At 46.5% G+C, this 23,869-nt stretch overlaps 1 protein-coding gene across 1 annotated transcript in view; it reads right to left on the bottom strand.

Moving 5' to 3' along the window:
• KCNN4 (potassium calcium-activated channel subfamily N member 4) overlaps positions 1–15,720 on the bottom strand; it is a 569,890-nt gene extending 554,170 nt beyond the window's left edge. The window contains exon 1 of the mRNA XM_069640748.1: positions 15,268–15,720. Within this exon, the coding sequence (XP_069496849.1) occupies positions 15,268–15,555 (288 nt within the window). The 5' untranslated portion in view covers positions 15,556–15,720. The remainder of the gene's footprint in view (positions 1–15,267) is intronic.
• Between the last annotated feature and the right edge of the window lie 8,149 nt (positions 15,721–23,869).

Genomic DNA, 23,869 nt, shown 5'->3' with positions numbered 1-23,869 from the left:
GGCAAGTGAGGAGGGAGACTCCCGAGAGCCCAAAAGAGCAGGAAGAGATGCATCTGGCAGAAGACTAGGTGCAGACTGAACAGAGTGAGGAGGTTGAGATGATGCCGCAGAGTGAGGAGAGCAGATAGAACCGTCCTCAATGCGAGAGGAAGAGACCTGCACAATTTGTGGCCTTCGTCATTGGGTAGTACCAAGCTGCTCAACAAAAGGAGGTATGTGGAGTCCAGGTCTCGCGAGACTTCGGGCTGCCGGCCCTAGTGACACCTGTATTTTCCTGCCCAGGCAAAGTGAAGTAACTGTGTACTGTCCAGAAGTCTTAACAGAGGTCAAGAAAGACATCGACCTCGCATTGGCCTAGCGTGTTCATTCAGGCCACAACAATAACCCCTCAAGCCTCTCATATGACTCGCCCCCCCAGAATGCCTACAACTGCGGGACACGAGATCCTATATATAGTTCATAAAAACGACCTATTAAATGCTCAAATATGTTTGAAAGAGATGGGTATTCAATTCTTAGGTTGTTCGGTTGGAATCTCAAGGCAAAGGGCCAGCTGTTCCAGGTACGGGCCCTTGGAACGGCGGGAGATCAGCCTCGAGTTCATCAACTTAGATTTCAGGCATTTATGCGTGAAAGGAGCAATGCTGGGGTTGACACTGACTTGCAAGGAAAGCCGGTGAAGAGAATCGGATTATTGTGAGCAAAAAAGTGGTATTAACAGGTAAACAAACCACGTGACCCTGCAGTATTTGAAGTCCACAACCATGCTGTTCAGAATTGCCAGCTAAAAGCACATTACAAAAGTCAATGAAGAAAGAGAGAGAAAGAAAGAAGGAAAGAAGGAAAGAAAGAAGAAAGAAAGAAGGGAGGAAAGAAAGAAAGAAAGAAAGAAAGAAAGAAAGAAAGAAAGAAAGAAAGAAAGAAAGAAAGAAAGAAAGAAAGAAAGAAAGAAAGAAAGAAAGAAAGAGACAAAACAATTAAATGAAGAAAGAAGAGCAAACTGAAAAAACGTAAGGTGCAATAGCAGAAAAGAAAAATGAAAGGGGCGAATATTTACATAAAAATAGAGAAGCAAAAAAAGCAGTACAATGACGAAAGATAAATGTAAAACGTGGATATAGAGAATGGGAGTGAAAAAATTGTCCTTAAAGAGTGGGGATGCTTTCTTGTGTTCTAAAGAATGCTACCACTGACCTTTCCATGGCCAGTGCTCCAGGAACAGAAGAAACATTGAACAACCACAACGTTTATGGCTATGGCGGTAGCTGTAAGCGCTGCAGTTATGTCATGCGCCTCTCTCGGTTGGGCTTCCGGCTGCTGTGGCTTGGCTGGGTCCCACTCCTACAGTAGCGGATGGAAAGACCCTGAGCCGAATGCTTAAATGTTTCCAGCTTCCTTCTGAACAGGCTCTACTCTGCTTTGTCTCTTGCATGGGGTCTACCAGGTGTGGGCTCCTGTCGCTCCCAGCCAGTAGCAGAGGCAGCTTTTGGTGCCGTGGGGCGGATAATAAGGCCCAGCACGAGTCTGGGGGGTGCACTGGGCACCATGGGAGATTCGGGGGGAAACCCGCCTCCGTGCCCTCCCCTTGGCTCTGCCATGGCTTCTAGCGCTCTCCATCGGCATCGCCCTCTCCTCTCTTCTCTTTGGGGTGTCATCAGGCCCAGGCTGACGATGCGTGGGGGCCCATTTCAACATAATGGTTGAGCCCCTCAACTTAGAGTGAAAACAGTCGGAGGCACCTGTGGGTGCATTCATTTACAATATAAGGTTAATTGCCGCCGATTATCACAAGGTTGACAGCCATCAGTGAGCTTAAACACTAAATGCTCCCTGAAGATCTCTAAACCCTTCTTTGTCAGCAAACAGCTGATTAGGAGGAAACAGTGTTAGAAGGCAGTGAGGTGGTAAAACTTCTGTAAACTCCAGCGGGAAGAGAAAACGCAGCTTGTAATGTGAGCGCTGCACAGAGCACATTTTAAGCCTCAGAACGAAAATGGAGAAATTAACATATTGCAGATGTTTTGCTTGGGGAGGCCTGGGGGTGCTATATCTCTGGGTCTTTTGGTTGTAGACTCGGATAGAAGCTCAGGGGCTACAACCATAAGGCTAGCTACCACTGAATCCTGACAGACCTGACATTAGCGTAGCCCTGGATCTTTCCAGACCTAGCAACACCCCTGCCATCGAGGCTTGAGGCCCCTTTCTTTTGCAAAGGTTGAAAGGCCCTAATGCCTTCTTTGGGCGTCTGTCCCGATTTCAGATTTCTGCTGGGCATGTAGATGGAGGTCTGGGTAAGTGCCCAGGCCATCTTGCCTCAGACCGCCTCGGGCATTAAACACAAGGCCTTGGGCCTCACTCTGCATCACCGGAGTGAGTGCAGGAATTGTTGTGCCTTGCTCTGTTTGTGGCTCTGCCAAGGTTTCTTTGGGTGGCTCGTGTCTACTCTTTGGAATTTTAGCATGAGAAGTTGCCCCCTTCTAGCCGGGCAATCATGGAAGATCGGGCAAGCTGGAACCCCTGGTTAGTCTTGAGTGGCTCTGCACTCACTTGGGATAGGAATGTAAGCGGCACTCACCTGGAGAAGACAGAAGGCCTGACTTAAGGATGTTAAATTCCTTCGGCAAGATAGTGCTGCGATTGGAACTCGCCATTCTCAGACCCATGTGTTCATGTTTCAAGCACCAGTCTTGGCAAGGCCAACTCAGCCTTTCAGCCTTACCAAGTCGATAACTTGAGTAATAATACCAACTATTAAAGTGCTTAGAAGTCGGAGGAATCCAGCATAAACAGCTGTATAACATGCATGTTATCTAAGAGTGTTTTTGTATGTGCCACATTAGCAGCAGCCCTGACTGTCATCTGTTCATACACAGGAAGCTCACTTTACGCAGGACCGTAGGCAATGTGACAGTTGGAAATGCATCTCTCACTGGCAGGTTTAGGGTTTCCAGCTTTGTGGCAAAAACCGGACTTTTAGCCACGCCCACATTTAGAAGCCCCACCCCTTGACACACCACTTTCAAAGATACTACAAGGGGAAAGAAAAAAAATCTCGCCAGCAGTTATGTTTTTAAGTGACCTATATTTGTTTTTTAAAAGGCAATCTGCATTATTAAAAGAAAAATTAATTATGCATGGCTAAAATGACACATCAACCAATGATATGCCATACATTTTTTACCTTGGAATGATGAAAAGCTGAGCTGGTTCAGACACAAATGCATCCGCTGATGTCCAGCCAGACCTGCCTACAGTTCAAAGCAAAAACTCTGACGTTTCTGGTATTTGGGGCGCGCGCCTAACAACGCTCCTAGATATTAAACATTCTGCCATTGTCATATCTCAGGGTAAAAAAGGCGTGGGTATAATAGCACAAACACACACTCATGCCAACATTTTTAACTATGAAGAAAAAACGTTAACAATCGTAACTTTTAGTCATCATTTTGAATGTATTTCATCTGGGAATATCTTAATATATACATATATTCAATATGACTCTGATGGAAAACAGGGCTTATGTAGTTCACATTAGATGTGCCACGGATAAGGCACAGAAGTATAAACTTATTTGTCAAGGATCTCACACTCTAGTTAAAAGATGAAGCTAGGATTTGCAACCAGTCCACCCCTTAAGGACCTGGCCACATATTGTACATGTGAGATGGGAACATTCCTCTCACTGAGCTGACGACACTGTGCATTGCAAAGGTTCGATTGCCGGTAGGGGGTCCATGCTTTGTAGCTTTATTCCCACACCACCACTGAGCCAAGCGTGCACACCAGATATCTGTAGATCTCTCTCTCTCGCCACAGAAAAAGTCTCGAAAAATCCGAGCTATCCGGGTCAATCCTGGAGGTTAGGCAGGGTTATGTAGGTGTATATTGAGTTGTTCAGATTTGATCAAGATGTGCATTAACCCACTTCTCTATCTTGCCAGATCAATAGAAGGCATCACTCATTTCCTTTCTAAAAAAAAACGTTCTTAGTTTTAAAAGCAGCTGTAAAATAAATTATTCCTAGAAGCTTTATTGTAAGCTTTGAAAGTCAGTAAATCCTTCGAATAGCTCAGTGGATTAAGAACCTGCAGCAGAGATCTAGCTGCAGGTTCCACATGAATCACCACAGCTGACACATTAACCACGCTGACATTCCAAAAGAAATTCATAGCGAGAAAAGGTGAGAGTGATTCTTCAACCACTTTATAATGCGCACACCAATTAAACCAATTGACATTTTGAAGATATGCTGCCAATATTGCCCAAGCAAATTAATTTCATAGGAGCAACACAGTTTAAAAGCTGATTAAGGTACATCTAAAATTAAGCTGACTATTTGCAAACGCTACCAACCTTTTAGAGGCAGAGGCCAGTCATAAGAGCCTGGCAGATATTATTTTCCACCAGAATCGTATTAATTTTGTGAGATGAGATAAGAGGCTGAGAAGGGTACACTGACTTGCAGCCGGCTTTCCCTGCCCTTCTAGCCCTTTTACAGAAACTTGCCTGTTATTAAATCTCCCCATTTTATCGTTGTTGTAGCACTTGGCATGGGCCTAGACAGGGTACGGCCTGAGTGGGCAGGGCCCACCCAAAATCTGTAAAGCCCACAATGTGTGGGCATTTACAGATGTTAATGTCACTACGGTGGGCCCAGCTAGATTAGCGTCAGGCCCCACTTGTTGGACAATCCTGGCTACACCGCATGCAGCAGTACTATAGACATCTTGCTCATTTACAGAATAGTGAAATGGAATGTTCCCAATTGCAATGCAGATCTGCTAGAAGCATGCTTGCAGGTTGATGTGGGCCGGGAATCCATGAATGGTGTAACCCTCACTAGAAATTGATTAGCTTGATAGGTCTACAGAGAAGGGACTAGACGCAATAAATCTTTGAGCTTGAGAAGTGGTCCCATAGCGTGTGTGACACCTCCCGTGGTCCCATAGCATGTCTGACACCTCCCATCCAGCCCTCGCTGTTCATTTAACAGGGGTTTGCATTCGATGACTTGTAGATCAACTTTTCCCAAATGTGTGAACCGCAAAGCAAATGCAGATTGACATTGGTTGTTAAAAAGCAAACACTGCCCACTAGTCAACTTCTTTCCCATCGTTGCCTCCTTTCTCGATATGGTGTTTGTGAAGCACAGTTGTATAGGTGCACTGTGATTTTATTGCGGAAATAACAGTGACGTACAATTTATTTATTATTATTAGATGCACATCTAGCCGATCGGCTTTGTATAACACATTGACAAACAACATTGATACAAAAATCTAAAAACATTTACATTTCCAATATATATCATTCAGTGCATTTTAAAATTGCCACAATCCGCAAATAAAATATAACAATAAAATATATCAGGTTAATATCGTTTCCTCTCATGAAAATTATCCACTGATCGGATATGCCTGACATCACAATTCCATTATTATAAGATTTAAAACACTTGGATCTCAATTCAGTTAAACTTTCACAACACATAATAAGATGATGGAGTGACTCAACAACATTGACTCCACGTAGGCGACAGTTCCTTGAGGTATATGGAATTCCCATTCTGTGACCTTTTGTCTCCAAAGCTTCAGTAGTGTTTACATTTCATCATCAAATAGGACCGGAAGGTACCAGTACTTGGATAGGCAACATTATATTTGGGAGGCGAATCTCTGCTCAAATACTCATCCAAGTACCACTCACTTAACCTCTTTGAGGCCAAATTTACTGTGTTTGGTTCATGGCAAAAGTCATGTACTTTTTTCTTAAGTCTCATTTTGAAGACTGACAACGACAAAGAACCTGGGACACACCCAAGGGATCATGTGCGATGGAGTCTTTGTATGGTACCAATAGTACTAATTAACACATTCCCTTCAAGACTGAGATACGCTTTTACATATGGAACAAAGATTGTATCAGTTGAACGTCGCACTGCTTTTACATAGGACATGACACATTGACAGATATATGCGTACCAAATGCTTTTGATGTTAAACTCCAGATACAGATATTCAACACTAACCTGAGGAGGCAAACGTAGGAGTTTTCTTAAGGTTCACTGTGATTTTATTGCAGAAATAACAGTGACGTACAATTATAAAGTGTAATAAATATTGCATGAAAAAATATTGACATGCATGTTACAGTGCACATTATAAAAATACCTATTTTCAGGTGGCAGCCCTGAACCTCCCTTACCTCTCCTACTCCTAAACTCCCCTGGTCTCCCTCCCCTTTATCCCAATTTTGAGCTAAATCTGTTTTTTTACACCTAAACCCCACCCCTATCATTATATTTTCTTTTCTGTATTTCGATATTTTTTCTGCTTTTATGCATTTTTTACCCACTCTATTATTTCTTTCAATAGTTGTTCATCTTTGTAAATTCATTCTTTATTATTTCCTACAACGTTATCACTGGATACCAGGTGCATATTCCGTAGCACCATGTAGGCCAGGTGTGAGTAGTGCATCCTGTGCTGAGTGTTTCTTTGCATTCTGGTATTCGTAGTTTTGCTTCTCATTTATCATTGAAGAGCTGTAAGTGACAGAATGCAAAAAGGGGGCATGCCTGGGGTCCCTATTCATGCATGACAATGCCCCAAGGAGGTGTCTGAAGTCCACTATGGGTTGGTTCTATTATTAATAAAGTCTGCTTAATTAATTCATTTTTTAAAACAGGTAGGCAGCATATGGTTTTGGAAAAGTGTCAATAAAAGGGGAGGTTTTGAAAAAATATATTTTGTTTGAGCTTTCAAACAAGCAGGTAAGCTTGTACGTTTTTTTAATGAATATACAATTGACCTAGTCCTTCACAAATAGCTTGTGAGACCTGTTGTCTGGACATGCCTTGAAAATGCATATGGTCCACTAAAATGACCAGCCCCAACATTAGCCCTGTGCATGCAGATGTGGTACTTCGCATATGAAAGAGTCACTGGAGGTGTACTTGCCCCCATGACCCCGTTTCCACTAATTGCTGCCTGCTGGGCATCCTTTTTCTGACAACAGCCGTGTAAATCACAGCTCTGAGGAAGACTGCAAGAAGCCCACTCAGCCCTGGCTGACACACACTGTCAAATGCCACAAACCGCTCCTGCTGCAACGTCCCTGTCTTATGCTTCTTGAATCTCAGACTGCTGCTGGGCCACGAGACACATAAAATCAGGATTCATTGCATCTAAACCAGTCGAAATCCGGGCAGGTGCTAACCCTAGGCAGGCTGACCTTCAGCCCCTGGTGAAATGGGTTTTATCTGCATATATTTATAAAAGGAGGTTGGTGTTTTAGATTCCCCCTTCCTGGCATGTGTCAGTGGCTACGTGTAACCCGGGCTTTAAGGGGCCTGCGCTACCTGGGGCTCCAACTCGGCAGGGTCTATACATTGGCGTGCGGCTGGCGCTTTCGTTTGGGGCCCTGACCTGAATTCTTAGTGCTAACATTTAATGAATAGGTCATTGGTGACCCTAAGGTTCTTCACCAGTGGATGTCAATGTTTGTTTGTTTGTTTATTTTGTATAGCGCAGAACCAAACCCGACGGGGTAGCTGGGCGCAAACAGTACAAGATTACTTAAGAACTTAGTTACAGGAGGAATACAATTTAAGCAGTTCACAATTAGATCAGGAAAAGTGCAGTTTATACAGTTCACATTAGATCAAAGGTAAGTGTACAAAGAACGCAGAAAGGAAAGAAAAATGCAGAACTACGGTTCAGTCTAGTTGATCGGTGTCATTCAGCTGGTTGCAGACGTCTAGTGTCTATATGGGAGGGGGAGGTCAAGCTAAGTGTCATTGGCACGAATCCAAGTGAGGACTTTTCGCCTGAAACTAGAGTAAGGTTGGTCCATTCTGAGATCCAAAGGGAGTTTGTTCCAAGTTTGCGCAGCTATGATTGGGAACTAGAGCCGCCGGCTGTACTCTTTTTGTATCTAGGCATCACTAAGGTGAAGGCGTTAGTCAGTCTAGTGGGACGGTTTGAGGTTCTCTTGTGGATTCTGTTGGCCAGATAAGGGGGGGCAATGTTGTTAAGACATTTGGATGTGAGGGAAAGTATTTTGAGGGTGATCCTATCTTTGATTTTTAGCCAATGGATATTTTTCCTAGAGGTGGAGATGTGGGCTCTGTTAGGAATATTTAAAGCTACTCTGATAGTGTTATTTTGGAGAGTTTGTAGTTTGTCAAGGATATACTTGTTAGAACCTGCATAGAGGGCATTGCAGTAATCCAGCTTGGATATGATGAGAGCATTGGCTAATGTGATGCAACTAGTCTCAGTTAGAAATGGTCTGCATGCTCGGATCAATTTGCAAGTATATGCAGTGGAGGATGCTAGAGAGTTCGTTTGTTTTTTGAAGGTGAGCGCTGAGTCAAGATAAACCCTGAGGGTTTTGACTGCAGGCATCACTTTGATGACGTTATTGTCGATGTAAAATGAGGCATAGTTAGGGTCAAGTTTTTTGATGGCCAACGCTGAGCCAAGGATCAGTAGCTCAGTCTTGTCGTCGTTCAGGCAGAGGCCATGGGATGCCATCCAAGCCTGAATGAGGAGATATATCTTATTTACTAAGGCCGTGTCTTCCAAGAAGTTACCCGAAAGGGGGATTAGAATCTGAGTGTCATCTGCGTAATTAGTGTAGACAACACCCAGTCTGTCCAACTTATCAAACAGGGGCTTAGTAAAGATGTTATACATCGTCGGAGAAACACATGATCCTTGGGGAACACAGCATGAAACTTGTATGGTATCAGCGGCTGCTGAGGGGGAGAAGACTCTCATTGTCCGGTTTGCAAGGAAGGATTGTACCCAGGTTACGGCATCACTTGAGAAATGAGCGGCCGAGCTTAGGTGATTGCATAAGACTGCATGATCTACCAAGTCAAAGGCCGCAGATAGGTCAAGGAGGAGTAGCATAGCTGATTTACCATTGTCCTTCAACTCGTCAATTTGGGTCTTGAGGTCAATCAAGGCTGTTTCAGTACCATGAAGGGGACGGAAGCCAGATTGCCGTGATCCTAGTAAATTGTTAGTTTCTAAGTAGTCCTGGATTTGCAGGTTTGCTACTCTCTATGATTTTAAGTAGGAAAGGGACGGTAGTGATGGGTCTGTAGTTAGTTGGTATAGCAGGGTCAAGTGTTTGTTTTTTTAGCAAGGGAAGCACCCAGGATTGTTTGAGGTTGTTAGGTACTAGATTAGACTTAAAGGATGCATTAATGAGTTTCGAAATGAAGGGTGCTAGGTCGCGAGCTGCATCTTTTATAATTTGGGCCGGACAGTTGTCTCCTTTACAGTTGGAGGGTTTTAGAGATAGTATGATTTTTTCTGTCTCCAATATGGATATTTTTCTGAAGCTAAATGGGTGAGGGGTGTTAGATTGGTTTTGGAGGAGCTGAGGTTGCATATGGGTTCTGTTGGCAGGAGAAAGGAAGCTTTTTTGTTAGCAATTTTGGATTGGAGCAAGCTAATTTTACCCGCCAGGGCATTTTGTATATTAGTGCACCAGGGCTTATTTTTAGGAATGTTGTCAGGTGGGGTTATGGGTGTTTCCATTTCACGGAGGATGGAAAATAGCTCCTTAGTGTCTGATTTGGCTTTAGAGATTCTATCATTGAAGGTATTTCTTTTAGTGCTTATGATTTCCTTTTTATACTGTTTGGCGAGGGTAGCTAATTTAGTTTTGTTCTCGTCAGTGGGGGATTCTAAGGTCTTTCAGGTGTGGCGTGAACCAGTTGTTAAGGTGACAGAGTTGTTTGCTTTTGCGCAGCTTGGTAGGGGCAATCGAGTCAAGTGCCTTGATCATTGAACTGTTGTAAGCTTCTACAAGCGACGTGGGGTCTGTGATGTTGTCTAAGTTATTAAGAGTAGGGAGAAGGTGGGGTAGGAGTTGTTCTGATATGATGTCTTTTTTACTTCTGGTGGGGAGTGGCGGGGCCATGAGTATAGGTTTAGGTCGGATAAGGTCTAGTGAGGCATTGAATACAATTAAGTGGTGGTCGGTCCAGGATTGTGGTATTATGTTGGTAATGCTGATGTTACAGTTCCGATCAGCAACCCAGTCTAGGGTTCTACCTTTGGCATGAGTAGGAGAGGAGACTTTTTGAGTTAGGGCGTAGTCATTCAGGAGTGAGGCGACAGATAGGGCATGTTTGTCGTTGCTGTCATTAAAGCCCAGGTTAAAGTCTCCCAGTAATAGTATTTGAGCGTGGTCTTTAGTATTGTTAGTTATGATGCTGGTTAGGTCGTCTTCAAAGGTTCCTAATGGTCCAGGTGGTCTGTAGATAACATGCAAGGTGAGAGTCCGGTTACAAGAGAGGTGCAATTTGGCAGTAGGGAGTTCACAAGATGGGAATATCTGGGTAGTAGCTAGTTTGATAGGTAAAGTGGCTTTATGAATGATGGCTAGGCCGCCACCTTTAGTGTTAGGTCTATCGACTCTTAGTAGTTGGTAGCCGTCAGGTATAGCTAGCATGATGGGAGGGCCAGCCGCATCATGGAGCCATGTTTCAGTTATAACTAGTAGGTCTAAGTTTTCATTAGTTAGGGTGTCCGAGATCTCAGTAGCATGGGCGACCATGGATCTTGCATTAATGAGAGATCCAATTATTGATAAGGTACTAGTTGGTTGAGTCGAGGGAGGTTGTTTATTTTTAGTGGGGGCATCTCTTTGTGACGGTGGCTGGTTAGTAGTTATAGGAGCAGGGCGGGGGGTGGGCAAGTCCAAGTTCAAACTATGGGCGTGGACTAGGTTGTATGCAAAGGCATGTAGCTAGTGGTTCGGCGCCAGAGAGGTCTAAGCAGTCTGTAGAGAGACCTGTATATTGGCAGTTAGGTGAACTAGGCAAGTACCAGTAGGCTAGGTTCTATGTGGGCAAAGCGGTGGCAAACTAGGCAAGTGTAGAAGGCTAGCTAGGTAGTGTGTCACCTGAGTGTGTCAGGGCAACTAGAAGCACATTGAAGTATATAAAGTGGCTAGGGCAGTGTTATACCTAATGACAACCATGGGGCAGGGGCACAGGTCAGGGCACAAATCAGGTGAGGTGCTATCTGCAGCAGCACAGATTAAGGCAAAGGTCAATTGTGGTCTATTGGCGACCATAGGGCACAACACAAATTGAGGCACACATCAGATGAGGTCTGATGGCGACCATAGGGCACAGCACAGATTAAGGCACAGGTCAATTGTGGTCTATTGGCGACCATAAGGCACAACACACATTGAGGCACAAATCAGATGAGGTCTGATGGCGACCATAGGGCACAGCACGGATTAAGGCACAGGTCAATTGTGGTCTATTGGCGACCATAAGGCACAACACAAATTGAGGCACAAATCAGATGAGGTCTGATGGCGACCATAGGGCACAGCACGGATTAAGGCACAGGTCAATTGTGGTCTATTGGCGACCATAAGGCACATCACAAAATGAGGCACAAATCAAGTGAGGTCTGATGGCGACCATAGGGCACAGCACAGATTAAGACACAGATCGGGCAGGGTCTAATGGCGACCCTAGGTGCAGTATATCGTAAATGTGGTGGAGTTTGAGACCAAGGTGAGACAAAAGTCTAAGTTAGGTAGCGCCAAGGTTCTGGTGGGCCACTTAGGCCAGTGGAGACGTAAGGCAGCAGCAGTGACTAAGTTTGACTAGAATAAATGGCACCGGAGTAGACTACACACACATGGGTTAGGAGACGTTGAGTGGCGAGTGCACTACAAATGCATTAATTAGGTTGACGATGCAGATGCGATGCGAGTGGCTCAGAGGTAGTATACTACGTGGATGGCTGGGTGTGGGAGACACTTACCCAAATATGTTGCGGCAATGTGGCAGGAGTCGGGCAGCGTTTCTGGCCCCTGGCTCCTTTGGCTCACGACAGGCTCCAGACAAGAAGCCTTGAGGTCGGCCTTAGGGGCGTGCCAGCGTTCGCCTGCCGGCGAAAGGTGATAGGCTTATGGCAATGAGCAGGGCCAATCAGGTCAGGCCTGCAGTGGTAGTGTGGGGCTGAGGCAGCACATCGTAGTGGACGACGAAAAGCAGGCGGCCATCTTGTGAGTATCACAGCCTCCTCGAGGACAGTGGCGCCTGAGAAAGCAAAACTGTGAGGAGCGGTCGCAGTTGAATGGGCTGCAATTCTGGACGCACAGGGTGGCTCCGTGGGAAATATATTTCAGATCCCTTGAAAATTCGATCTTAGTGGTGAGGTGCGCGGAGGGCTGCGGGGGCCTGCGGAATTGTGGGCTTCGTCCTTGCCTCACCTGGGTTGTAGCCAGCACTGCTCCAGCAGTGTGGAGGGGGTCCTGAGCCCTGTTCAGAATAACCAGTCAGGTTTAGACTTTTTTAGTTAGATTATTTGTTTTCAATAATCTAAAGAGAATGTATAATACTGATTATACATTGATTTTTGCAACTTATTGTACTGAAGGCTTGCCGTTAGAATGATTTAATAAAATGAATTACCGGTACCTAAGAGCCATGAATTTACTTTATGAGAACGGGAGGGTTGGAACTTGCTGTGAGCGCTGTATATAAGCCAAAACTATTGGCATGGAAACTGAGGCAAGGCGAGAGTTTAGTTCTTACCCAGCCACTGACCACCCATAGCCATGCTAATCTCTATGGTCATTCCCACTCAATGCCTGCCCTTCTCCACCAAAATCACACCACCCTGGGTTCTCTCTGGGCTAGTTCGCAGCTTCCGGAGCAGCCTTCTAAAAGGTATTGGCTCCACTGAAGCTATAAACTAGCTCCTCTTTTAATTAAACTATCTTAACCAAGTGTGCCATCAACACTTGATTTATGAGCAGTATGTGTGCCCTTTCACCTGTAACATGCACTGAATTCCTGTTAAAAACAAGAATTGGCAAACACAACAGTTTTAGCTCTTGTATGGGCATTTGCCATACACTGCCATACTATGCCCAAGTACTAATACCATCCCACATCCTTTGAAGGTTCCTTACCTAGTTGCGAGTCTAGGCTGCACCAGGCGATTCTTAGGCCTCCTGCGCAGATGTTTGTTCATGGCCCGTTAGACCCGTCCCCCACTGCATTTCTTATCCCTATCCTCCTTAAAGCACTAAATGTACCTGTCATGGATGAGTGATGATGCAAGGGATCCATTCACTCAACATGTTACCCTCCGGATTGTGGAATAAATGCTAGGAGTTCACACTATGTCATTGATTAGGGCCTTTGTGGAAAGATGCTGCCTTTATAAATACGAAAACAAGGAAAGAATGCTACCGAAATAAATTAAGTACGGATGAGAAATATAGGATTATTGAGAAAGAAAGACCACGGGGAATGGCAAGGACGATACTGTAAAGGTTTACGAGAAGATTAAAAACTGCATTGTGGATAGTTTTTGGAGCTATGGAAAGAAACAGAATGGGAAGGAAGGAACAAAGAGAGGGAGAGAGGAAGGGAGGGAAGGAAAGAGGAAGGGAGGAATGGAGGGAATGAGGTGGAAAGATAAATAATATACATAATAAGAAATGGCACGAAAAAGATAGGCGGTGTAAATAGAAAATAAAACCATGAGGTAAAAGTTTGTAAACATTGTATCAGACAATGAAAACGCAGGCATAGGAAAAACTGGAGGGATGGGCAAATGACAGAGGGGAGGGCAAGGACAAAAGGAGGGATGGGCACAAACAGAGGGGAGGGCTAATCTAATGAGGCACTATTTTGCAACACTGTTTGTGAGTTCATAGGACCCTGGAACACCATCGGCCCACTCCCTAGCCTGTGTGGCAGGCAGCACAGTCCACTCTTGTGCTTTATTTGCATGAGGTACTGGGCTTCCTGCCTCTGAACAGGGGTGCATCCGCCACTATCCTGTTTTTTCTTGTTTGTATGCAGAGCCCTTTGAGCTCTGAAACAAACATAGCATATAATAATGAGAGGCTGCAGTGCATCTCATTATTGTGCTAAAAGCGTAGACACACCTACTGACTAATAGTGTCAGTCTGATGTATTTTATTGCCATTTGTTACTTGGCATCAAGTGTAAAACAAACATGATGAGTGTTATTAGGTGGTCGGTATGACCTACATTCAATACCATGCCACAGCAAAAAAGTATATACAGACTGGCTATACCAAAATTAAATGTAGGCCAGTCTAGCCACGTAATAACACTTATCCTGTTTGCTGATAGTGGCTACTACTAATAGTGCCAGTCTGCATATACTTTCTTAATGTGGAAGGACATGTTTTAATTGCTATAAAGGGTAAAGGAAATATGCTAAGTGCTATTACAAGGCTAGACCTACATTAGTGGTGCCGGTCTGGATATCCTTTCTTACTGCGGCATGGCAAATTTTATGTGCATCAAGGATATAGCAAACATGATAAGTGTTATTACGTGGCTAGACTTGCTTAGATGTGTGGTTCCAGGCTGGCCAGACATTGTTAGAGTGTCATGGCATTTTTTTTCTGGGCAACAAGGGTAAAAGCAGACATAAGTGTGATTACGTGCTATACTGGCCTATGTTTGTATAGCAAGGCTGGATATACTTTCTTTCTGTGGCATGGCATTTTTTACTGGCTGGGAGTCCTTTATTGTAATACTGGCATATATTGCTGGGGCGTGCATTGACACGTATGGGCACAGCATTCATAAACATGTTTTATATACTGGAATATGTTGTGGGCAAAGGCATAACAAAAATGATTTGGAAAATGCTCCTGTGATCTGTTGGTGACTTGCAGCTGTTGTTTTCTTTTCATGTTCTACTAAAGAAAACTGATTACAAATTGTATGGCTTTTTACCCAATTTTCACAGAAAGCGCTCTAAAGGCACATTTTTAACACATTATTTTATTTTGTTGGGGGGTTAATTCCCACGTGTCCCCTTGTTTTGGTTCAGTTTCCCTCGCTGAGCTCGACCGCTCCTGCAAATTTGGCACATTTACACCGCACCAGTTCAAAAATGCCACCAGCCGCCACTGGCCCCACGGGTCTCTCTCTCGGCTGTGGTTATAATTCGGAGGAGTGTGTTAACTCCCAGACTTAGCCATCTGATGGTGTCCTGACAGATCACTTTACCCACGTGTGCCTCAGCCCCCTTCTCTGTCAAAACTGCCAGTGCTTAGACACAAGGCAACGTCTGGTCTATTTCCCGATTTGAAGTGCGTGCGCTGCAAAGGGATTTCCAGCTAAGCGCAGTACCAGCTAAGCGCAGTATGCTTAGTTAACCGGACACATATTTACGAAGCCCGCAAGTACTTGGAAAGAAAGTTTGGGGCGGCTGCGCTTACCTGGCAGTGCCATAACCAGAGCAGCTCGGTGTGCAGCACCATGAGCACGATGCCAAGCAGCGCCAGCACCAGGCTGCAGGCGGCTACCGCCTTCTTCTCCTCCACCAGCGCCTGGCGCCGGCGAAACTTGCGCAAGTTGTCGTTGGACGCGCCGTGCTTAGCGCTCGCGCCAGGCCCCAGGATGGCCACCTCTGTCGCTTCGCCCTTGCCCTGCATCTCCGTGTGCGCTCGCCTGGCCTGGGAGGCAGGAAGGCATGTTGTAAACACGGGCCAACCCCCTCGGCCCATGTGCGTGCCACCCCCCTCCGTATGACCGGGAGAGGGCAGGAGGGGGGAGAGGAAGCCGCGCGCTTCCTAGGGCACGTCCGGCGCCAGCGACGATGCCAAGAGCGGCACTTGTCGGCCTCACCCTCCTTCTTTCACTCTTTCGGTTTTTAATGCTCCATGTGTAACTTGGTGTTATTTGCTCAGTTTGACATCATCCCTCCGTGGCAGGGTGGGGTTCTGGGCCGGCCTGCGGGCAGCACCAGGCTCCCCGCTCTAGTTCAGTGATGGGGTTTCAGCCACCGCTCTCTGCAATCGTTTTTTTTTAATTTTGGTTCTTATTTCGCGGTAGAGCCCCACTTCAGCTTAACAAACATTTGAAAGTGTGCATGCCGAGTGACTGCTGATTCTCGGATTCCGGCTCGCGCAGGTGTCTACCAACTTTCCTCCACTGGTGTCGCGCGATTGACGTGATATTCTATTTTATTTGTTCACTTTTTTATGTAGCGTAGGACAGGCTGTCTGACCTCGTCAGCTATGGTGCTACGCTTATCAAAAGCACCGTGCTGGAATACGACGGCAACACATGGAGTGGGTAGCGCGGTTGGACTGTAAAGGAGAGAGAAGTGTTCGAGTATATTCTAGAGGAAAGGGGTGTTCGGATGGGCTGCCGTTTTTCGGATGCCTCGCTGCTCATGGCTGAGTTGCAGTGGGTGCTCCTGGAGTGCATGGCTTGTTTCACGTTGTATTTTATCTTCAAGCCGCTGTGGCTACGCCGCTCTGCTCTATGCACCTCGTGCCATTGTCGCGCCGTGCGCATGTTGTGTACCATGTACAGAAACACTGTACATGACATGCGTTAACCCACTGAGCTATCGTGTTAATTCTACGCCAGAAGAAACTGAAATGCATTGTCCGAGCGGCGTGTTGGCCCCTTGTTTGGAAAAGAACCGAGCGATTGAGTGCTGTAGGTCTGGGTTGAGGGGTTTCGACCGAGCCTTTTACCTGCACTACCGCTTAAACGGGAGGTGTGCTGGTACAGGTCAGGAATGCGGCGTACCAGCAGAGCTGCCTGCGGGTCCTAGTACCGACATAGCCTCAGGTGCTACACAAGCAAGGACCGAGCTTTGGCGTTGTTAATGCTCAATATGATTGTCACCGAAATACGGGACTGTTCCGCCACTCGGGGTTGGGGTGGCTGTATTGGAAAGGTCGAGAACGCCCCCCCTAGATATGAACGTGGCGCATTGCAAGAGCTGGGCTGAGGAAACCTCCAATTCAGGGAAGGCTCTGTCCCGAGTCACTGGACTGCCAGGACACGAGGGTCTGTTGGCGCGGTGGGTGACTCGGCTTCCTGGAGCGGGGGAAGTTGTTGTGAGTGCATACACGGCAGACAGCCCCCGGGTTCGCAACACACAGAGGGCGTGTGTCTGCTGCCCTCGTCCGTCCCCTGTCTGCACAGGGCGTGTCTAGCTGATAGGAAGCCTGCCTACTGCTGATTTGCCGCAGCACCAGGCGCCGCTGCTGCTGCTCTTGTGGGCCGCAGAACGCGTATTGCGTGGCATTCAGGCACGAGAAGGGCCGTAGCGGAGGCAACTTTTGGTGTCAGTGGGCTGGATAATGGGGCGCCCCTGGGAGGCTGGGCCAGGCCTGTCACAAGATGTGGGTGAGGCCCGGGGCAAAGCATTTGGTGAGGCCCCCTTTTGATGTACGCACTGGGCCAGCAGCAGCACCCCTTGAGTTTGTGTGGAGGAACCCAAATATGGTTTACTACTACAACTGCCAATCAACTACAGCAAAGTTAGATTTCTGTACTGAAGAAAGGTTTACGCCAGACTAACTTTTGTATCATGGGCATAAACATATATAGGATGGCATGTGGTGCATGACGCCAGCATTAAGGGGCACCCTGCCCCTGTGTGTGCAATAAAACACAGATCATACACAGTGACAGATGGATGATGTAAAGGGGAGGCTGGTGAATTTCTGACCTGAAGAGGCTTAAATGTTTGGGCCAATCATGCAGGATCGGCAGAGCACAGTGAGGGAGCCCAAACCAAACAAGGGTTATTTGAGGGGGTTTCTCACTCCCAAGAACATGTTTGAAACATTGGGTTACACTTATGCATTTTACAGCACTTTCTTTGTAAAATTGGGTAGAAATCCATACAGTTTAAGATATCATAAGGCCTTTATAATGCGCCTACACACAAGTGTTTCAAGACGCAACGAGGCAAGGGAGAGGAAACAGAGGGAGGACAGAGACAGCGATCCTACTAGGCCAGGTGACATTGAGATCGCGCAAGTGCAGGGGCGGTGGAAGGGGAAAAGTGCGGGGGGAAAAGGGAGGGGACAGTGTAGCACATAGGATAACAGTAAGATAAATAAGGACAATAAATAAAAAGGCAGCCATCCGGTGTCAAGTGCTGGTAGGGGGCTGTAGGGGATACAGAACAGTCCCTGAGTGCCAGGGTTGCCAGGGGGGGCAGTGCAGGTGTGCAACTGGCGGGGAGGGGACCTGGGCCCAATATCAGAAGGTAGCCAGGTTAACAGTGCAGTTTCAGATTCAGCCAGGAGATCAGCAGGGGAGAGCAGGAGAGAAAGCAGAAGCAAAGAGTAAGGTCTTGAGGTGCTTCCGGAACTGGAGATGGTTCTCCTCATGTTTCAGAGAGGCAGGGAGGCTGTTCCAGAGGGAGGCCCCAGCAGAAGAAAGAGATCTACCACCAACTCGTTGCTTGGAGAAGCGACTGACCCTGAAGGAGTTGGAGGCGGATGAGCGAAGAGCTCGAGAGGGAAGATATTTAAGAAGAGAGAGTTGAAGGTATTCAGGTCCCAGGCCCCAGAAGGCCTTGTGGACGATGCAGGGGGTTTTGATCTTAATCCTCGCAGCCACTGGGAGCCTGTGCAGAGATTTCAGTCCTGGAGAGATAAGATCCCTGGGCTTGAGGCCAAGGACAAGTCTCGCAGTCCTGTTTTGGATGAGTTGCAGAGGGCAGAGAGTAGAGGCAGGAAGATTTAGAAAGTAGCTGTTGCATTAGTCCAGCCTAGAGACCAGAGCTCCAGAGACAGTGAGCTTCTGGGGGAAGGAGAGGAAAGGAAGAATACCTCTGAGCAGGTGTAGGTGGTAGTGTGACTTCTTAGAGATGTCAGAGATGTGAGGAGAGAAGGAAAGTGTGACGTTGAAGATGACCCCAAGGTTTTTAGCCACACAGGTGGGAGCAGGAAGAGGGCCAAGAGAGGCCGGCCAGAGAGTAGCAGGAAGGGAGGGAGCAGGTGTACCGATGAGGTGAATCTCGGTGTTACTGGCATTAAGGCAGATATCATTGCGGCGCACCACTCCTGGATGGCGGACAGTCAGAGATGAGAGAAGGAGAAGAGGCGGCAGAAGGGAGCCTGAAGATGAGTTGAGTGTCATCCGCATAGCACTGAAAGTTGGGGCAGAGAGCTGCAATGCAGTGGGCAAGAAGTGCCAGGTATTGGTTGAACAGCCAGGGAGAGAGGTTAGACCCCTGGGGAACACCACAGGTAGAGATAGAGATGGAGGAGAGGAACGATCCAAGTTGGACCTGGGAGGGTCAATCGGAGAGGAAGGAGGTAAGCCAAGCCAGGGCCTGATCAGTGATACCCAGGTTATCACGGAGACGGATGAGCAGGATGGCATGGTTGACCATGTCAAAGGCAGAAGAGGGTTCAAGTAAGATGAGGACACAAGGGGTGTTGGAATCGAGGTTGGAGACCAGGTCTTCACGGATGTTCAGGAGAGTAGCTTCTGGCAGCTCTGAAGCCAGACTGATGGTCATGGAGACAACCAACAGATTCAGTGTGAAGATTAGTTTTGTATGGAAGCACATGGAAAACCCCAATAGTTGCAAGTTACCAACCGTGCACAGGAACATTTTCCAATACATTTCATGCCGCCGTTGCACACAACATATGCTAGTATAAAGATGTATTCATGCTGGTTGTTCCCACACAACATATGCTCGTATAAAGATATATTCATGCAATTTGTTCCCATGTGGTCCATGCATGCTGCACCAATATATGCTATTATTATCATGTACGCACTCCCAGCCAGTTAACATGCCATTCCACAGAAAGTATGTCCAGGCTGTCTGTGCACCATATGTGAGGGGGTTAAAAGCTGCAGATTATCAGTAGGTGTCTGTGTCATAAGACTGCCAACATGTGGACAGCTGCTTGGAGGCCCATTTCAACAGCAAAAGCTGAAAGACCCAGACATCATGCCTCAGTAGGGAGACCGACAGCACAATGGTTTTATTGGCCCCACATTGGCCCCACTCACTATCCGCTTTCAAAACTATCATCCAGCCCCTGCCGGGCTGATCAACAAAGCCGTGGACAGACACAAAAAGACAGTCATTAAATGGGGACTGGGCTTAAGAAAAGGCCCTGAAATTACTACCATTTTAGCCTAGGTGCACCTGTGATGCCATAATCCCAACCCTTAATTAAGTGGCCCGCAGGTCTGCTAAATTTCAGGGTGGGGGCAAATGCAACACTTTCCCCCATGCATTCATCCACCAGTCACACAACTCCTTGCATGCACGCATACATAAAACCAAACACAGCATTGACACCAACTTAAACACCAACATACAAGCACACATTTATGCACATATACATACTCATTTGATTTAAACACACATATATACTACACATATGTACACATTTAAATTAAAATAAAAAACACTTACCTTACATCAATGCACCCGTGAAAAGCCCCCGTGCAGCCACGGGGGACCGGATGGCCCTCACTCCGACACGTAGACATGCTGCCTGACAGGAGAGAACTCCTCTCCTATCAGTCAACGTGTTCACACTGAGCAACGTGAACACAATGACTGACAGGAGAGGAGCCCTCTCTTGTCATTCAGCATGTGCACGTTGTCAGCTGAATAACGGGAGGCAGCAGTGCTCACTTCCCATTATTTTGCTGTTTGTTGCGGAGCCAAACGGCTTTGCAACAAACATCAAAATCATTGCAGGGGCAGACAGCACAGTCCCCATGTAAATAAAGGACACGGGGGAATGTGCTGCCTTCCACTTAGGAGAGGGGGCCGCAAGGCCCCCTGAAAGCACGAGGCCCAGTGCTGTTTGCCCCTCCTGCCCCCCCTCTTGTGACGGCCCTGGGCTGGGGGCGCACTGGGCACCAGGGTGAGGCAGGTGGGCCAGCTGCCCCCTTCCTGGCTCTGCCACTGTGGGAGGGCCCCTGTTCTCTGGGCCCAGTTCTTAAGGCTCCTGAATGGGGATCTTTAGAACTCAATGCCCTGCAATGATCAGTGGTCAAAGTGTGCAATAAGAAGCAGTGGAACTAAGTTCCCTGCTGACCGGCAGCCCCCACAACCCTACCACACACAATCCAAACCCCCAAAGAAACACACCTGCTGTTTAAGGGAATGTTTAGTGCAGTGAATTGAAGTGCACGTTTCAACTTCTTCCTAAACTTCTATTTTAAAACTAAAAACATTCCAGAAGGGTTTATTTTTTAAATAAACGTATAGGAACAGTAAAAAATAATTGTTTAAAGTAGAGGAGCACCATTCGCAGCCACTTTGACCATTGGCCATGATGCAAGTGTACTCAAGCATGGCAAATATTTCCTGCAACCAAAAGCAGCCTAGGAACAATTCATAGTGGTAGGTTGCTCAAATATACCATGGGGTCCTTCGGGGTCAACCCCATCAGAATATCTTTTGATAAAATGAGGCTAAATAGTGAATCTAACAGCCCACATTCCCAAATATACTGTTTAAAACCGTTCATGTTTAGATAACGCTATAAAATGGTGCTCGTGAAATGATGCAGTGCTTACAAGTTTGCCACAGTTCAAAGCAACCAATACATCCCATTGCCAACAGAACTAGGAACAGCATCCATGCCATCAAAAATAGTCAAATACCTTGGAATACTAATGGACAATGAGCTAACACTTGAACCGCAAGTAAACGCAATAATCAAGAAATGCTTCTTCCACCTACACACCATCAAAAAGATTCTACTATTCTTTTCCTTTACGCACAAAATACTAGCCGGCATTTCCCTCATCATGTCCTGGATAGACTATGTCAACAGCATATACCTCAGAATGCCCGATTGTCTACTGAAGAAACTGCAACGTATACAGAACGCAGCGACCAGACTCCTCCTTAAACTATCACGAAAGAGACCACATCACTCCCGCTCTAAAGATGCTACACTGGCTGCCAGTCAAAAAACGAATCACATTCAAAACAATGTGCATAACACACAGAGCAATCCATGGCCAAGGAGCGGAATTCCTACAAAAGAAAATCACAATTTACCAGCCGACCAGAATACTCAGACCCAGCAACAACATCCGCCTAGAACCAAAGCAGTACTCAAGGAAAACAATTGGCGGATCAGCATTCTCTTGCCTATCGACAACAACTTGGGACTCCCTCCTGAGAGAGATTCAAAACACGAACAACCATCTAAAATTCAGAAAACCCCTAAAAACCTGACTGTTCATCTCAGAACCGGATGAAAAAAAGGAAGAGTAACACCAACACTGCTCGGAATTAACAGACACCACACAAGAGGGAGGACCAAAGCATACAACGACAAGTGCAGGGAGTTGGGAGGGAGACTCAGGTCCCTATGGATGGCCCTAACGGGGTCTAAAGAGGGAGATTGGAGCACCCTATGATGAACCACAGACAGAGGGGATACCACAGATGGGAAAAGAGTCAGAAGAGAAAGAGTGGCAAGCAAACTTAAAAGCACAGGGACCAGGTAGATCGAGAGCACAGGGAAAAGGTCTGACTGCACCCTTTCATACCGAAGCACCCCTGAAGAGACAGAAGTAAGAGATGGTAGTTGCAAAACCGTATAGAGCAAGGGCAAACTGGGTGCAGGAATAAATCATCCAGGATACTGGGTGGGGGAAGAGGGAGGCACTGCATCTAGATAGCCCCTCAGACAACTGACAACTATACACAGAATAAGGAGGGAGACCTCCCGTCCCTCCAGAGCATCATAATACATGACGCTAGCAGGGACGCATATAACAGGCGGCCATAGAGTAGGAGGTACGATGGAAGGACACCACTAACCAAACACCACTAAACAATCTCATTCCTCTGCTTACACCTCTCAAATTCTAAAACATAACACAACCATACCTATACTGCACAATAAACCGCACAAACTTCACCACACAACCACAACAATGAAACAAACCACACAAAGCATTGCACAACAGCACACGACAGCTACAGACCAAACAAAAATCACACAAACGCTCAGCGAACAGTGTAAACCAGACTAAAGCTGCCAACAGAACATCACATCTCTCTTGAGCCTTTTCCCACTAAGCCCTACTAACTTACCCCACCCTCTTGCTTATCAGATCTGCAAGAGTGCCAGGGGACCACTTCGGTGGTGATAGTGCACAGTATTAAAATCCTTTAACATAACATAACATAATAACCCACCACAAGTCTCCAGCAGCAAATACATGTGTGCCCATCAGAAAATTGTTCACTGGATTCACAGCAGAACAATATTTGTACCGCGGGGGACAAGGGGCTTTCTAAGCGGAGACATTAGCATTCATCAGTGCTGCAACTAGACTAACATTTTGTGGGGTGGAGGGGTGGGGTAGAGGCTAACCCATCAAATGTTGATACATGGGCTAACTTCAGAGACTGTCGGGAGGACAGTATTACTTGTGTGGGGGCATTTAACGTGTTTACACATTCTTATCAGACTGTTCTGGTGGAGTTTCAATGTTACAAGCAGCTAACTCTCTCCTTCAAACCGCACACTTAAGGATTGCTCTGAGAATCAGGTGTCTCATGCCCCCCCACCTGTCCCATCACTCCACTTAAATGCCAATGCTAACACCCCATCACGATTTCAATTGCCCAAAAATGTAAGTAGACAAATGAAATTGCTAACGATTAAATGTTTTGCATTAGTAATTGCTGGGCGTTTGTTAACTGTGCAACCACAGGCACCTTTTATTGTCTGTGTCCTGGCGTGTCCTGCCACAGCTCTGTAGGGCAGCCATGCTAAGTGAACATAACCCAATATTTGGGGGGTGGGTGGGCGGTGGAGAGCCCAATCTGCTCAATGGTCGTTTTGCACACTGGGCAACATGTAGCTTGTGTCAGGAGGTATAATTAGCAGATTTAAATATTGCGCGACCTGCATGGCTTAGTTTTCAAATTAGATCAACATGGTTATGCCAGGGAATTGAATGTCCTCTAATTTGCTGCCTTCACATGCCAGGGTGCTTCCATCACATACCGGGGCTGCCAGCTTCTATCTGGGGGCACAGTATTCCAAAGTG

Source organism: Ambystoma mexicanum, chromosome 1q, assembly GCF_040938575.1.
Source record: "Ambystoma mexicanum isolate Mex_15411 chromosome 1q, UKY_AmexF1_1, whole genome shotgun sequence".
Taxonomy (NCBI): domain Eukaryota; kingdom Metazoa; phylum Chordata; class Amphibia; order Caudata; family Ambystomatidae; genus Ambystoma; species Ambystoma mexicanum.
Note: the sequence above shows the minus strand (reverse complement) of the source record. Positions and strands in the feature narration are given on the sequence as shown.